The sequence below is a fragment of the Electrona antarctica genome (genome assembly GCF_951216825.1).
Source record: "Electrona antarctica genome assembly, chromosome: 6".
Lineage (NCBI taxonomy): Eukaryota > Metazoa > Chordata > Actinopteri > Myctophiformes > Myctophidae > Electrona > Electrona antarctica.
In genome coordinates this window covers 46,866,485-46,881,767 of record NC_136811.1, presented here as the reverse complement: position 1 = coordinate 46,881,767, position 15,283 = coordinate 46,866,485, and the positions used below count along the sequence as shown (strand labels likewise).

Below are 15,283 nucleotides of genomic sequence, written 5' to 3'. Positions count from 1 at the left end.
GGACACTCTGAAATGTATTTTAGTTTTTACCCTCTTTTTTTCCTCAATTTAGTCCTCATGTCAATTCATTCTTCCCCACACACATTTCTGTGTTGTCGTCACTGCTGTATCCTGTATCCTACTGACTCACCTAGCAGCGAGGAGTCCCCACCGGAGCCTTCGTCCTATTCCTCCCGCCCAACACTCCCTGCAGTGCTGACGGGTGCTGCCACCAGCCGGTAAGATTACGTGCAGTGACAACTATCACCCTCCTCCGCCCAGCATCCCTCCCCTGAACACGTGTTCAAAGATATTTGCTATACGTCGTATGGCGGTAATAAACATCGTACCTTGTGACCATCTACGGAAGATGGAGGCCGACACTCCTCCACTTGCATGTCTGCCCCACACCAAATCCACCACCTCTCTATTCAAATCCGACATGTCGGCTGCCACCAAACTACGCAGTCCACCTTCAGGTGCAACAGATGGGGGTGGGGGGTTGGGGGTGGTTCTGAAGGGGACAGTGTGGGGCGGGGAGAGCTCTGCTGAGGACAGCTTTTGTAGGTGACGTTGTTTGACTTGGCTCTTGGCCAACTGTGAGGCTGGTGCTCCTCTTATTTTGCCTGACAGGTGAAGCTGTTGTCATTGGCCACCGGACGATTCCGTGGGACGACGTTCTCTCTCCAATGACGGCACCAGAAAGGCAGGTAAGAAGACCGGTCTGCAAATCATCATCACAAATAAAATATATTACCTTTACAGCCTAGCCTCAGTCCTAGGCTTACTGGCTGGCTCTAATGTGGTCATATTATTCATCACAGCGCAAAACTTGATTGGTAATATTTAACATTCTAATTAAGTTGAATTCCGGTATAGAGGACTAAACATGTACATTTTTGGAGGCCCTCTGCTAAACCAGCAGACTTCATTGGCAAGTAGGAATACTTGAATACTTTATTAGCAGTTTGACTTTTTACTGTGGCCAGTTTCGAATTGCAGCCACCAAGTGCGGTTTTGAAGGAGAGTAGGGATACCCACTCCTCTATGACTGTTGATAGGGCGGTCCACATTTTTGTGGCATAGCAGAATGTGATTTGTGGAGCTACCCTTTTTTGCAGTTTGACAGGTACATGGGTGCCTTTGTGGTGTAGTGTATCTTGTAGACCAGGGCAATCACTAGCCCGTCTCCGGACCCCCCGGGTTGAGCTCCTTTGGACCCCTAACCCGTAGGGTCCGGTCTCATCGACTTCAAGCGACGTGCTCATTTCAATACGCAGGCTGACTTACCCATATCCGACGCGTCTCTGCGCTGTGGGTATGATGCTGACATATTCCAAAAGAAGCATATAAGAGCTATAGGAGACAACGGAACCCTCTGACCCCCCCGCGAACGGCGCAGAAGCCGTTAAGTATTTTTAATGTTTGTTAGACCGTTTTGGCAGCTCTCTTCCTTCCTTCCTTGACTTCCTTATTGACATCCTATTGTACCGCCTCCAGCACCGTGGCTGGCTACCTGCGACAGAGGCAGGAACGCGCACATAGCCAGTTCCGGCGCTGGAGGCGGGACAATGGGATGTCAATAAGGAAGTCAAGAGAGAATGTCAGAGCTGCCAAAACGGTCTAACAAAGATTAAAAATACTTAACGGCTTCTGCGCCGTTCACGGGGGGTCAGAGGGTTCCGTTGTCTCCTATAGCTCTTATATGCTTCTTTTGGAATATGTCAGCATCATACCCACAGCGCAGAGACGCGTCGGATATGGGTAAGTCAGCCTGCGTATTGAAATGAGCACGTCGCTTGAAGTCGATGAGACCGGACCCTACGGGTTAGGGGTCCAAAGGAGCTCAACCCGGGGGGTCCGGAGACGGGCTAGGCAATCACATGACCTCTGAGCCAACTGACCCTAGCAAAATGTTTTGTTTTTTTGTTGTTTTTTTGAGGGGGGGGGGGGGGGGGTGTCTGGACTCTGGAGCCTGTTTTTAAGGCCGTTCTTTGTGGTGCTATATGGTACCCCATGGGGTGCATGCAAAGTCAAAGTGGCATTGGAGTATAGTAACTGAGAAAAACCCAATCTGCCAACACTGATCGAGTTTACTGTACCACAAAATGTCAACATCAGAGGTAATATCTTCTGAGAATGTTTGAGATTCTAGTACTCCTAGGCTTAATACTAGCCGCAATTTGCAACTCTAGATTTTTTTATAATGGGATGAATCTAGAGTTGCAATACCCTCCATTGACTCCCCACTCATCATTTTGCGTTTGCGATCTGCTTGTCTTAAACGAAGTTAAACTCACCAACATTGCAGCTGTAGTCCAAGCTTGAATTATTCTCTTTCAATCTGCAAAGCTTGTTTTTCATAAAAATCCCCCGTAGACATGTTATGAGCTACTTTCTGTCAAGAAGAAGAAATGTTGGAGTTTGGAAGCGCTCGTTTGTATTAAGGGGTCGCGCTGCTGCCTCCTGCATTATATGCAAATGCGAAACAGATGCATGCAGGGACGTTCAGTGACTTACGACGAGCGCTTCCAAACTCCAGCACTTAGAGAAAGAATCACTTGCACAGAATTTCTTGACAGAAAGTAGCTCATAACATGTCTACGGGGGATTTTTATGAAAAACAGGCTTTGCAGATTGAAAGAGAATAATTCAAGCTTGGACTACAGCTGCAATGTTGGTGAGTTTAACGTTGTTTAAGACAAGCAGATCGCAAACGCAAAATGATGAGTGGGGAGTCAATGGAGGGTATTGCAACTCTAGATTCATCCCATTATAAAAAAATCTAGAGTTGCAAATTGCGGCTAGGCTTAATACATGGCATAGCCAGACCCTGCAGAGCTGGAAATCGGATGCCTAGAACTACAACTTGGAGAGGTTGTACTTGAATAAATAAAAAAAGAGGGGCACAGATCGAGTCCACCAATGTAGCAAACATCTTTAGTAGGAAGATGACATTTGTGAAAAGTACTGTGCATGACACTGCAGTGAAGATGTGCAAATAAACAAACATGCAACTCAGCAAACTGAGCTTGCTTTGTTGGAATGAATTTAAAAGGGAAAGGGAATAGTTTTTTGACACTGACCACAGAGGTGGCTAGCCTGCAGGGTGCAGTCGAACTAATAGAGCTACGTGATGCAATACACTGACGGAGGATTGGCTATAAAGCACCGTTATTCAACAACTAATTAGCAACAAACACACATGGTACGCATGATAAGCAGCAGTAACGGTAACGGCTATGTTTAACTGACACATGTAGCGCTCATTCAAGCTAGCTATTAGCATTAGTAAGCATCTTGCAGCTAACATTTACGTTTGTGTCGCCTAAGAATACGTCCGTTGTAACTCCATGGATAATTATGAATGCTTAAGAGTAGCCTTTAGTTACGTAAATTATTATTACCTTAAAATATCAAGCGGTTAACGAGAGACTGTGGAATGTTTCACTGATATTTGTCATTCGTTAACTAACGTCTCTGTCATTCGTTTATTTACAACAGAAAAAAATATATTCGCGTGCAAGTAACGTCGGTTACGTCGCTGCCCATTGGTTCAAATACAGAAGGTTCCGGCTGCGTCAAGGGGCACAGCCTCCGCGCGACGTCTCATTGGTCCTCACTGTTGTCAATAACATCCATGGCCCACCCTTGGTACAGTACACACGTTCAGATTTATATTTATATATTATTTTATCAATACTTTGTTTGATTGATTGAATACTTTATTAACAGTTTGCAAAGACAAGCACAGGAGAGTATACAGTTCAATACAAGGTCTGGTAGGATTTTAAACCTATAGTAAAGAAAGCACAATGGCTTGTTTCCATTGGGGTCTTTTGTATTCAATTATATGATATAGCCTGACACTCAAATTATGAGTGTTTTATATTATATTATATATATTTATAATATATTATATATTTGAACTAATAGGCTATAGCCTATTAGTTAAAATCCAAAGAAAGAAAGAAAGAAAGAAAGAAAGAAAGAAAGAAAGAAAGAATAAATACCGGTATATAAAGGAAGGGAGAAAGGAAATAGCAATTAATAAAGTTCTGAAGAGCAGTGGTTTATTTCAGTGCAATCTGTAGCCTATTGTATTGTCATCAACATACTAAACCATGTCTTCCTACTGTACATGCATGAGCAGATAGGAGCATGCACACTGATAGAAGTCATAAGGGGGATGTTCTTGGTACCCACAGATTCACAACCAACACATTGGACCATTTTGCTTGTCACCTTGACATAGCCTACCCACTTTCAAATGACAGTAATAAGTAATATGTAATATGTAAAAATATCTATCTAATATAATATAATATATGTAAGTAAATTCCACTGTGCTTTTTGTTGTGTTTTTGGAATTTGGAAGCAAATTTCTTAGTTTGAAGCTCATAAATAACAGTCAATGTTGACTAGACTAGACTGAGACTAAACGATTTCAAAGGACTAAAATAGGACTAAAACTAAACGGTGTTATTCAAAGGACTAAGACTAATACATGACTAAATCAGAATTTGCAAAATTGACTGTTGTGGTCCTCTGTTACTTCATATTGGCTTGTCTATGGCTGCTGACACTGCACTTTGCGATATCAAATCTATTCTGCGCCTTTGTAAGATTAATTTAAGATTAATTGTGTTTTTTTCTATTGCTTAAAATTGGCTAATGTTATGTATATTGATGTATATACAGTATAATGTTATGTATATTATACTCTTGCCACAGCGTCTACTTTGGTTGCAAGTCTGATTTGATCTGATGGCTGTAGGGAAAAGCAGGAAGCGCAGTGAACACACCTGTAGAAAGGAGAGGATTAAGTACATGGTGAAGCATGTTAGTAAGTGGTTATGTTTAGAGCAAGTTAGTGTTGTTATGTGGTGATTAATTGGACACATTTATTTTGGCATGGTATTATATGGTGTTCATTTTTTCTATTCATTCAGATTGATTAGACTATTGATGCTTTTACTCATTGATTGCATTATGCAATATGCTCACTGCCTTGTGTCAGTTGTAAATAGTTGTAGTATTGTTATAATAATAAAAATGCATAATAATAAAGGTGTTATTGTCTCCACCAGGCCGAAGGCATGGGGAGAGTATGTTTTGCACTCCGTCCGTGTGTCTGTGACTGTGTGTGTCCATCTGTCTGTTAACAGCTAATCTCTGTAGTTTGGGGATGAATAAAGTACCTACTACTACCTATATGCCCAAATGCAGGGGAGTGGCCATCGCCTGCCAAGGTGAACTGAAGTCATACTACATGAGGGTGGGTACAGTATGAGGGTGGGTTTTAGACTTAAAAGGCAAAGGTGGTATAGCCATTTCACTAAAACAATTAATTTAGAAAGTCTGTGGGAAAGTCACATGCATTTATCTGCAATTATCATGATCACACATGTCAGCTTAAAGAAAACAACTTTCACAATAGTTAAAAAAGAAAAGAAAGTGACAATGATAAAGAAGTTATTTTCTGTCTCTCCTTCTCTTTGTGTGAAAGTCATGCTGGTGATGTCACCTGTCTTAGTTAGAAGAAGAACACACACACACACACACACACACACACACACACACACACACACACACACACACAGACTTGATGGTGAGTCAGCAGAGCTTTCTGCTGACTGAGGTCTGGGCTGACAGTACACTCTGCGTGTTTGATGAAACTCCAATACTCCTCTGGCAAAACACAACCTCGCTTCATTTGGCTGCCTCACGAAAGTGAGCAACTGTGTGAGTTAGAGAGTGAGTTTTTCATTAGACAATCAGTCAATGTGCTGAGTCAGCGGTGTGTAAAGCAGTAGAGTGAAACAACTAATTCACTGTGAAAGCCAATTCTCACTGAGCAGACTGCTCTCCTGTTGCTCTCCATCTCAATACAAAGCATTGGCAGGGTCGATACGTAGTGAAGTCAAAGCTAAACCACAGCAGACGTTTTTCATATTACTCAATGCCTATATGTCTATTGGATGAGGGATGGGTGACCGAAGGCCAGCAGGGTGACACTATAGACGGTGCAATATTGATAATAACTCATATTGTGTTATAACATCTTCCTGAACATTGTGCAGAACATTTTGACCATTGAATCAGAATCACCTAGGTATCACCTTGCTGGCAAGATGTAGCCTGGCTATTAAGCCAGACTCAAATCACGTCAAGTCGTGTGATCCGCCGGCAGGCAATTTATTTTTGCCAACGGCTTATTCGGTCTGGCTTATTAGCCAGGCTAGGCAAGATGGCTGTGTTCTGAATAAATATGGAGCTGACCTGTTCTGACATTCCATATGTTGATCTGACCTCATCAAACCCTGTACACTCAAGACACGCTCCATATATGGCAGTACAGAATTAATTCCATATGTTGACCTGACCCCCCATGCCAAAGCGCCAGCACTCGCCCAGCAGTCTGCCGTGACGTCACCCAGGCGGATGCGTGCACGCAACCTCGCCTCGCCATCAGGGCGTCTTACTGGTTTTAAATTGTCTAATTGTGTACAATTCTGACAATATTTAACACTTTAGAGTGTAAAATGAAACCTTAATGGACCCTTCCGGATTTAACTCTCAAAGATCTATTATCTTTTATCTATAAGGCCGGTACAAAATAAAATACATCGCATGGATGCACCTGGGACGTATCCGTTTCGGGTCTTCCAACATCATACCCCTCACTCAGGCGACCCAGCCGGGGTGATCAAGTCCCGACTTACGTCCCAGTAGCTACCCTCAATCAGTCCCACTAGGGCAAAACCAGGGCCACACAATCCGTTGGAACTACTCCAGAACTACTCTGCCAGGGGGCTGGGAGTTGGGGGAACTGCCCATAGATCCGAAGTCCCGTTAGTCCGAACATGCACTTACACTTCTGGTGCATGGAAGGACTAGGCTATGTGGGTTGTCTTATTAAACTTATAGGTTACCAACTTTCCATCATTTAGCTGGGGACCACCTGGAACACCCTCAACTTGAGGGTGTTCCAGGTGGTCCCCAGCTAAAGAACCACTGGTGGTCCCCTGACCCGGTCCGGACCACCGGGTGAAATGAAATAACTGCTTTTACGTTTAAAGTACGCCTACTATACAGCATCCGGTAGTTCCGTATCCGCTCTAGATAACAGACCGGATCACCAGTCTGCAAAGCCCTCCCCCGCTCCCCCCGGCACATTTCCCACTTTAATACAGACTCAGAGACATTGACTTTACATGATTAAAATACTTACTGTATGTATATTACTTCTTGTGTGTAAAGACATCAGGACATTGTGGTTTTGATTGTCAGTCGGAGTCGGACCTAGTGTGTGTAGTAGTTGTAGAACGCAAAAATATGTTGTCCTTTACCGCACCCCGTAGTAATAACACTACACTCTTCTGGGAGCATGCGCAGTAGCATGAAGAATATACAGTGAGTTCCACGCGTGTTGTTGTAATCTTACGTTATTACTTACGGGTTATTATATATTTCATCTGAAGCCGGACAATCATTTAGTAAAACGTTTCTGACGTCATGGGAGGACAAGCAAAACCCAAAAAGAAAAACAAGCCCAGGAGGAAGGAGAATACTTCTAATGAAGGTAAAAGTTTGTGTGTGTGTGTACTGGATTTGCAAGCTGTGTTGTGTGTGTTCCAAACATCAAGTTAAGCGGGTGACAATTCTAATTCTAATGAACCTCCCATGTCCCTGTCTTTGTCCCTGTCCCTGTCGCTTTGGATAAAAGCGTCTGCTAAATGACTGTAATGTAATGTAATGTAATGTCTCTGTCCCTGTGTGTCCATATGTGTTTAGTGTATGTCACTGTGTCTGTCTCTGTGCCTGTCACTGTCCATGTCTGTCCCTGCCTCTGCACATGTGTCTGTCTCTATCCATGTGTCAGTTCCTGTCTGTCCCTGTCTTTGTCTCTGTCACTAGGTGCGTTTCCATAAAGCCGTTTCTTTGCGCATTAAGGCTCTTGCGCAAAATCTCCTGGATGGAAACACATCAACATGCGAATAAGTCTCCATTTTTCGCAAAAACACTTTTTCGCTTGGAGGTTGCGGATTTAGGCTTTTTCGAAAAAAGGGAAATGCGCAAATAGTGTATGGAAACACTTGCGGAAAAGGTTTTTAATTAGAAAGCATTGAACTCGCATTATATCGCTTTTGAACAGTTGGGAAATAAAATAAAACAACGATGGGGAGGCAGTGGAGTGAACGGTGCAGTGGAGTGAACCTAAACGTGTAGGCTATAGGCTATATAGCCGATGAAACAAGTTATTCACAACTGTTTGCAGCTGCAATCAATCAATTTACAGTATAAACTACCAGTATGCTCCAATCGAGTCCCGTGACATATAGGCTACATGTGCCCCGAATATATTAAGACAAGCATTACACAACAAATCGTTCTTTGTACGTTCTTTGACTGTAGGTGTCGTCAATACTGTGAAAGCAGCAGACGGTCGGTCAGCCGCTGACCAGGGATCAGATTACAGCGCAGTATATGGGGTCCCGTCCGTTAAACTGAGATACATACAGCATACAGCATACATACAGCGCATCAAATCAATGGTGTGAACATCGATTAGGACAACTTTACATGAGCCTCACTTTACTGGCAAAACAGTGCAACCTACTGCACATTTCATGAACTTATTGCATATGCGCATTTTAGCAGTTTAATGGAAACACCGACAATTCGCTTTTCTTTTTTCGACTTAATGAACATACGCTTCCTTTTTTCGCAAAGGCTTAATGGAACCGCACCTACTGTCCATATGTGTATGTCACTGCGTCTGTCTGTGCCTGTCACTGTCGCTGCCTCTGTCAGTCCATGTGTCAGTTCCTGTGTCTGTCACTGTCACTGACTGTCCATATGTGTCTGTCACTATTTCTGTCTCACTTGGCTTGTCACTGTCCATGTGTCTGTCACTGTAACTGTCACTCTGTATACAGTACGTCTGTCTCTGTCTCTGACTCTCTCTCTGTCTCTTGTCTTAGGTCCTGGGCTGCCTGATCTGTCTCCACAGGAAAGGATGAAAGTGAGAATGCACCAAAAAGCCAAGAAGAAGACCGCTGAGAAATACTCTGTAGAACAACTGATAGAAAAGGTATCTCTCTCTCTCTCTCTCTCACATGTCAGCTTAAAGAAAACAACTTTCACAATAGTTAAAAAAAGAAAATGAAAATGATAAAGAAAGTTATTTTCTGTCTCTCCTTCTCTTTGTGTGTTGGACTGTGTATGACTCCAACGACCCAAAGGTGTTTGCCATATTATCCCAATAGTACAACCTTTGGTTCTGATCTGATTGGTTGAGAGCTACATGTTATCTGTGTACTGTAACATAATGGCCAACTCTTCATCAAAACTTTATCTCAGTTTTTAATTCACAAATCTAATCCGATATAATCAGTTTAGTCTAAGAAATGCAGTAACACCACGTCTAGCAATTAACCGGAGTCATTTTTAGAACTAACCTACATTAATAAAGTTTGGTTTTGTTTCAGATACATAATCTTAGTCTCTTCTGATTGAATTATTATTGTTATTACACAGTACATTGTGTTAATGTATCTGTATCTCAGACTGTGTAACACTGTGTTATATGAACACTGAGGAGTTTTACTTTATACCACTATAAACCTTGTCCTCCCCTGCTGTTCTAGACGGAGGAGTGCATGGACAGTTTTGACTTCAAGATGGCCGCCCTGTTCTGTCAACGCGCTCTGGACCTGGAGCCAGACAACCTGCAGACACTGGACATGCTGGGGCACATCTACTCTGAACTCGGAGACATACAAAAGGCCAAAGGAGTATCCTTCTCTTGGATAGGGTATCTCATATCTGTCCGTATAATATGGTTAGCTGCACTATGTAACTTTCCTCTTTTACCCTGGATTTATTTTGAACCCGATTTCCTGCACAAGTGCTGACATTATTTTTTACTATTGAGCTAATAGAGCTTACCTGCTTGCTCAGTGGATACATGGAATTTTGACCATCGGGTCATAAATCATGTCAGATCCTGTGTCTAGGTGAGACATGACCTTTGACACAATCTAAAATGTTTCAATAGAAGAGCAGGGAGACAAAACGCAACCACCCCAATTGTATAAGTTACAACATACTCTACCATATAGATTGCGTTATACATTATATGTTATCGTATTCATGAAAAGTTACAGTTACAGTGTAAGCTACATAATATCAGATGTACAAGTGCAATTCCATTGTTCTGCTATTTTCACTGTTTGAGGGTTGAGGGTAAAACATGGTATCTACACATGTGTTTTTCTCTGTGTGAGATTGCTATTTCTTTTGAAAATTAGACATTTTTGCCTTGTCTTCACTAATACATAAAAACACACAATGTCCTGGACGTCACTTCAATGTATGAGTACAATCCTTAACTCATAGATAAGGAGCGCATTAGAACACAAATGGAGTAGAATGGCTTCAGGTTAAGTCTGTACCGGTGTTGCGTACAACTGAGTTGTCACAGCAGATGGTAGCAGCCAACAAATATAGAGCCATAACAGAAGCAACAGCCTCGAGTCTCAACATAGTGTCCACATCTCAGTGAAGTCTCAGTATCTCAGACCATTTCTAAAATAGCATAGCAAGTTCTTTGTGTGATGGAGTATGCATTTATCTTTAATAGTTATAATTATCGTTCTTAAAAAGTGAAAATTAAGAATGGCATAATGCAAATACAGTAGCGATAATCTGTGCTGCCATTACTACTACAACAACACAAAACAAAAATACAAAAACAAGCAAAGAATGAGAGGACATGTATAATCAGAAATCAGACATTTACTTGCCAGAATGTCCAGCTCCTCCCGTACAGATGTCTCTACAACACAGTAGCACCTACATGGTTTCTTTTTGAGACTGCATGGTTTTGAAATGTTAGCTCAGCTGCCTGTTCGGTTTAATGAAAATGTTTGTGTCTGGGAAGAATGGGGTTAACCACTTCTTTTTAAAGTCTAATTTGGACTATTTCTGAATAATTATTATATATATTTTTAAGTTTTGGACCAAAAGGGGGGCACCAGGATTAATGTAGTTATGAAGCTTGCTCCTTAACGACATGTTGAAGGTGTTTATGCGTGCGGTGGAGCTGAGCCCAGAGCAGGGCCACAGTAAATACATGTACCTGGGTCAGATCCACACAGGCCAGGAGGCTGTGGACTACTACAGCAGAGGCCTGAAAGTCCTACTGGCTGCACTGGATGCGCAAGCACAGAGCAGCGTAAGGACACACGCATGCACATTGCACACAGTAGACAGGCACATGCACAGAACATACATTAGTAGACACGTCGTATCTCGCTGTTCTAATGTTTGATCACAAGAGGGCACTGTTGACTGTGCTAACAAAGGGCCACTGTTGACTATGCTATAGCAAAAGTCACAGCATTGCATTCCATGGGTTTTGATCAACAGAGGAATTAAGGTCAGCTTGCCCTCATCTCAGCTTGAAGTTGTTTTAAATAGTGAAATGATTTGGTGAAATGTTTGGTTTGAATGTACACAGACAGCCCTGCAGGGAACATGCATTACTGCATTAGAGGCCATGTCAGAATTTCATTGTAAATGATAAAACAGAAAAACACTGAGTAATAAATACACACAGGAATACAAGCAAACTCATTTATCTGAGTGCCAATGGTCTTTCTGGTGGTACCCTGCATAGGGACTGTTTTCTTAATCCCATTCCCTCTGGATTTCTACACATTACCACCCGCTGTTTATTTTTGACCACAAGTTGACCACAAGTTTAAAGTACTGCCTGCTCCCACAAGATTTGTGTTGGGACCCAATAATACAAACGGAGAGAGCGAGAGGGACTACACCAAATCTCTTAGCCAAAACTAGCCGATCTAACTAGAACACCCCTCTCCCAGTCCCTAGCCGATCTAACTAACACACCTCTCTGTCTCTGTCTTTAAACAGGGACCCTCCGGGGCCAAAGCTGAGCCAGATGAAGAGTCCGATGTTCCCACAGCCAAGGATGTGTGTTCGGTCTGCTGCTCCATAGCTGAGATCTACCTCACAGATCTCTGGTAAGGGCACGCACGCACGCACGCACGCACGCACGCACGCACGCACGCACGCACGCACGCACGCACGCACGCACGCACGCACGCACGCACACACTATAAAGGCCTTCACCTCTGGGATGAATAGGCATCCTCTTCCTTCCTGAGATCATAGGGAATGCTAGTTTATTTTTATAGCACATTTCAACAACAAGGCATTTCAAAATGCTTTACACAAAACATTTAGTATTATGATACATAATGAAACACATATATATATATATTGAATGTGACTATATTACTTGGCCTTAAACACACTGTGTGTCGCTCGATGCTAAAGCGACAGTTTTCAGTGCTCCTCACAGGTGCCTGGGGATTGGCTACGGCTATGTTGAAGGGTGTCCTCTGTCCTGCTTTGCTTTGTATGGCATTACTCAGGCTGCAGAGCTGTGTTAATTTATGTAAACGCGGGGGCTACTGTCTCTGAGATTTATCACACATGCACACGTTTGAAATGAATTGCCTCTAAATGAGGTGGGAGTTATTATTATTATGATTTTTTTTACAAAATTGTTGATAAATTATGCTATTTCATCAACAAAGACAGCAGTGGTGTTCCTTATAATAGTCACTGCGGACATAACATAAGTTGTGTGGGCGAGTGCGTATGTATATGCTACAGCAAATACACCTGTATACAGTTAATGAGGGTATTAGCAGTGTGGTGTTCTTTCGACGTCACAGCTCGCATATTAATGTCTGTCTTTGGATTAATCTTAGTTTGGTTCTTGTCTCGTACTCTTACATACACTCCTGTTTCAAATTTCTTACTGCTTTCACTGCTATAACATTGGAATGTCCCTATCGGGTTCAATAGAAGTTTATCTTCCTCTATGTGACAGCTCATGTTGAGGTAAAGTTCATAGTGCTTCATCATATAACGGTGTTGCACAAAAGTAGTGAAAATAGCCGACTTACAAGCTCTCAACGCCTCGCAATTTGAGGTGCTTATAGTGCGGCTATTTTCACCATTTTAAATCGTTTTATTTTATTTTATATAATAATAAAAATGGAACGGTTTTGGACATACAAGGTTTCCACCCAACAGTGATGATAGAAATGTACAGTTCATTATGATTGAGTTTGAAAAGTAGAAATATAGGCCTCCTTCTCATAGATGCCTCCTTCCAATAAAAGCCTGGTATCCAATACAGCCCGGGTTACTAAAAGAGGATTTACGGTAGACAGATTGTGTTTCGGTAAAGGTTATAGATTGGCGATAGGTTTTCAGGTGGTAGGAGAAGAAAGAAAAGGGTGAAGGTCCTGGTAGGTTAACTTTCCCATAGCACCAGAATGACTTGAGCTACGTGAAAAAATATAAAAAAGAGTGTGTTACTGTGTTTGTGTGTGTTTGTGTGTAGTATGGAGGAGGGAGCAGCGGACAAGTGCAAGGAGTCGATTGAGAAAGCATTACATTATGACCATGACAACCCCGAGGCTCTACAACTGATGGCAAGCTTCATGTTCAGTGCTGAGAGGAACCAGGTCAGACACGCACGCACGCACACACGCACACACGCACACACGCACACACGCAGAGAGACACAGGATGAATTATCACCACATTAAAGGAGGTATCTGAGTTAATTAATGTACCAAAATTGAATCATAGGTCATTAATCAGTAGATGGGCATGAAGGCTACACGCACGGACACACACACACACGCACACGCGCACGCACGCACACACACACAGATAGGGATGTTAAATGAATTCCAGAGCTGATCATCACTAAGGTCAGCCAGAGTCAGCTGATAGAGATGAGAGTTGATCCTGCTCCAGTCTTAAGCAGGAGAGATGCACTGATAATAATACACTTTAACACAGATCATGTATAAATCTGATCACATGAATAACCAACACTGCATACAGTGAGCTGTCAACTTTCAAAGCAATGTTCCAAAGTGCTTCACAGAGCAAGGTTAAAACCTAAAAACAACATTAAAAAAATTCATCCAATCTGCTGCCGGGGTGTTCTGTGTTCCTGACGTGAAGTTGCGTAACGTTACGGGTAGGGATGTCCCGATCACGTTTGTTTGCTCCCGAGCCGATACCGATTTTTCCCGATCCGATAATTATATTTTTGTAGAACACTTATGCTCACTTAGGTTCCATGACAAATGTATACTGCCCTTCTTCTTTTAATTTTGTTCATGTTAAATTCTATCTTGATGTTTGTGACAGACATGGGGGACAAACAGGGGATCTTTATGAAGATACACAACAAATCTTAGTATGTTATTGTGTTGCGACTGAGTTTTTCAATTTTCAAATGATGTATTTATTTGTGAGTACAGTAGGTAGCTCAAATGTACCTAACAGATGGATGCAGGGTGGAGTTGGATTTGCCAGAGACCTTTTGTATAATTTATTTATCTTTACTGCGGAGTTACTGTGGATTTGTACCATGGTTTTTTTATTTTTTTATTTTTTGAAATAGATTAATACCCTATTTTATACTTAGTCATTTGACATTGTCAAGCAAAAGTAGTGATCTACAGACCGTTGTGAGCTTGTAGAACCAAATAATAACTTAATTGGATGCATCTTTGTCCATTTCCTGAAAAGTAATGGTTTTGGTTTTTGGACATACATCACCCAGTGAATACATGTGAGAATTACTTTGTTGCCACTCTCCAACCTGCAAACCTCCACACAAACATTCAGGTTGACACATTTCCAATGCACAGTAAACACAAGTAGTTTCAGTTATGAATGCCTTCACTTTATCTGCTGTAAGAAATGGAGTGGGGGAAATGTAACCCCCACGCTGTCAAATCTGAAGGCATGTTTTTACAATTTGCGGGATACTTCAGTAGTAGGCCAGTCGGTACATTCCTAACTAGCCCTAACCTGTAATTAGTCTGAGAATCCCCATGGTCAAGCCAAGGTGAAACAAGGCCAGCCAGGCAGTCTGGCACGGCATATGGCACCATCAGGGTCATGTGGCAATAGACATTACCACAGGGGGGCGGAGACAGATGAATTATAATGCTACGGGGGGGAAAGACAGACAAAGTATAATGCCACAGCAAGGGGTGGATATGAATGGATATAATGGTAGACTCAATGTTTAGCTCAATTTGACAGATGCAGACCTACCTAAATTGCCTATTGTAGACTTTTGTAGACATTCGTTTAGGTCAAGTTAAGTTAATAGACTGGCAGAGTTGCTAAGTAATTGATTATTAGTTTTAGCAATATTATTTAT

At 42.1% G+C, this 15,283-nt stretch overlaps 2 protein-coding genes across 2 annotated transcripts in view; one reads left to right on the top strand and one right to left on the bottom strand.

The window, feature by feature from the left end:
• The window catches only part of mindy3 (MINDY lysine 48 deubiquitinase 3), a 58,500-nt gene extending 54,997 nt beyond the window's left edge, over positions 1-3,503 (bottom strand). Inside the window, exons 1-2 of the mRNA XM_079503534.1 lie at positions 3,387-3,503; positions 330-703 (exon numbers count right to left, since the gene is read on the bottom strand). Of these exons, the coding sequence (XP_079359660.1) occupies positions 330-423 (94 nt within the window). The 5' untranslated portion in view covers positions 424-703; positions 3,387-3,503. The remainder of the gene's footprint in view (positions 1-329; positions 704-3,386) is intronic.
• Positions 3,504-7,300: 3,797 nt separating this feature from the next.
• Positions 7,301-15,283, top strand: part of LOC306924670 (uncharacterized protein) — a 70,775-nt gene continuing 62,792 nt past the window's right edge. Inside the window, exons 1-6 of the mRNA XM_079503253.1 lie at positions 7,301-7,564; positions 8,967-9,076; positions 9,633-9,779; positions 11,069-11,221; positions 11,926-12,035; positions 13,433-13,556. Of these exons, the coding sequence (XP_079359379.1) occupies positions 7,498-7,564; positions 8,967-9,076; positions 9,633-9,779; positions 11,069-11,221; positions 11,926-12,035; positions 13,433-13,556 (711 nt within the window). The 5' untranslated portion in view covers positions 7,301-7,497. The remainder of the gene's footprint in view (positions 7,565-8,966; positions 9,077-9,632; positions 9,780-11,068; positions 11,222-11,925; positions 12,036-13,432; positions 13,557-15,283) is intronic.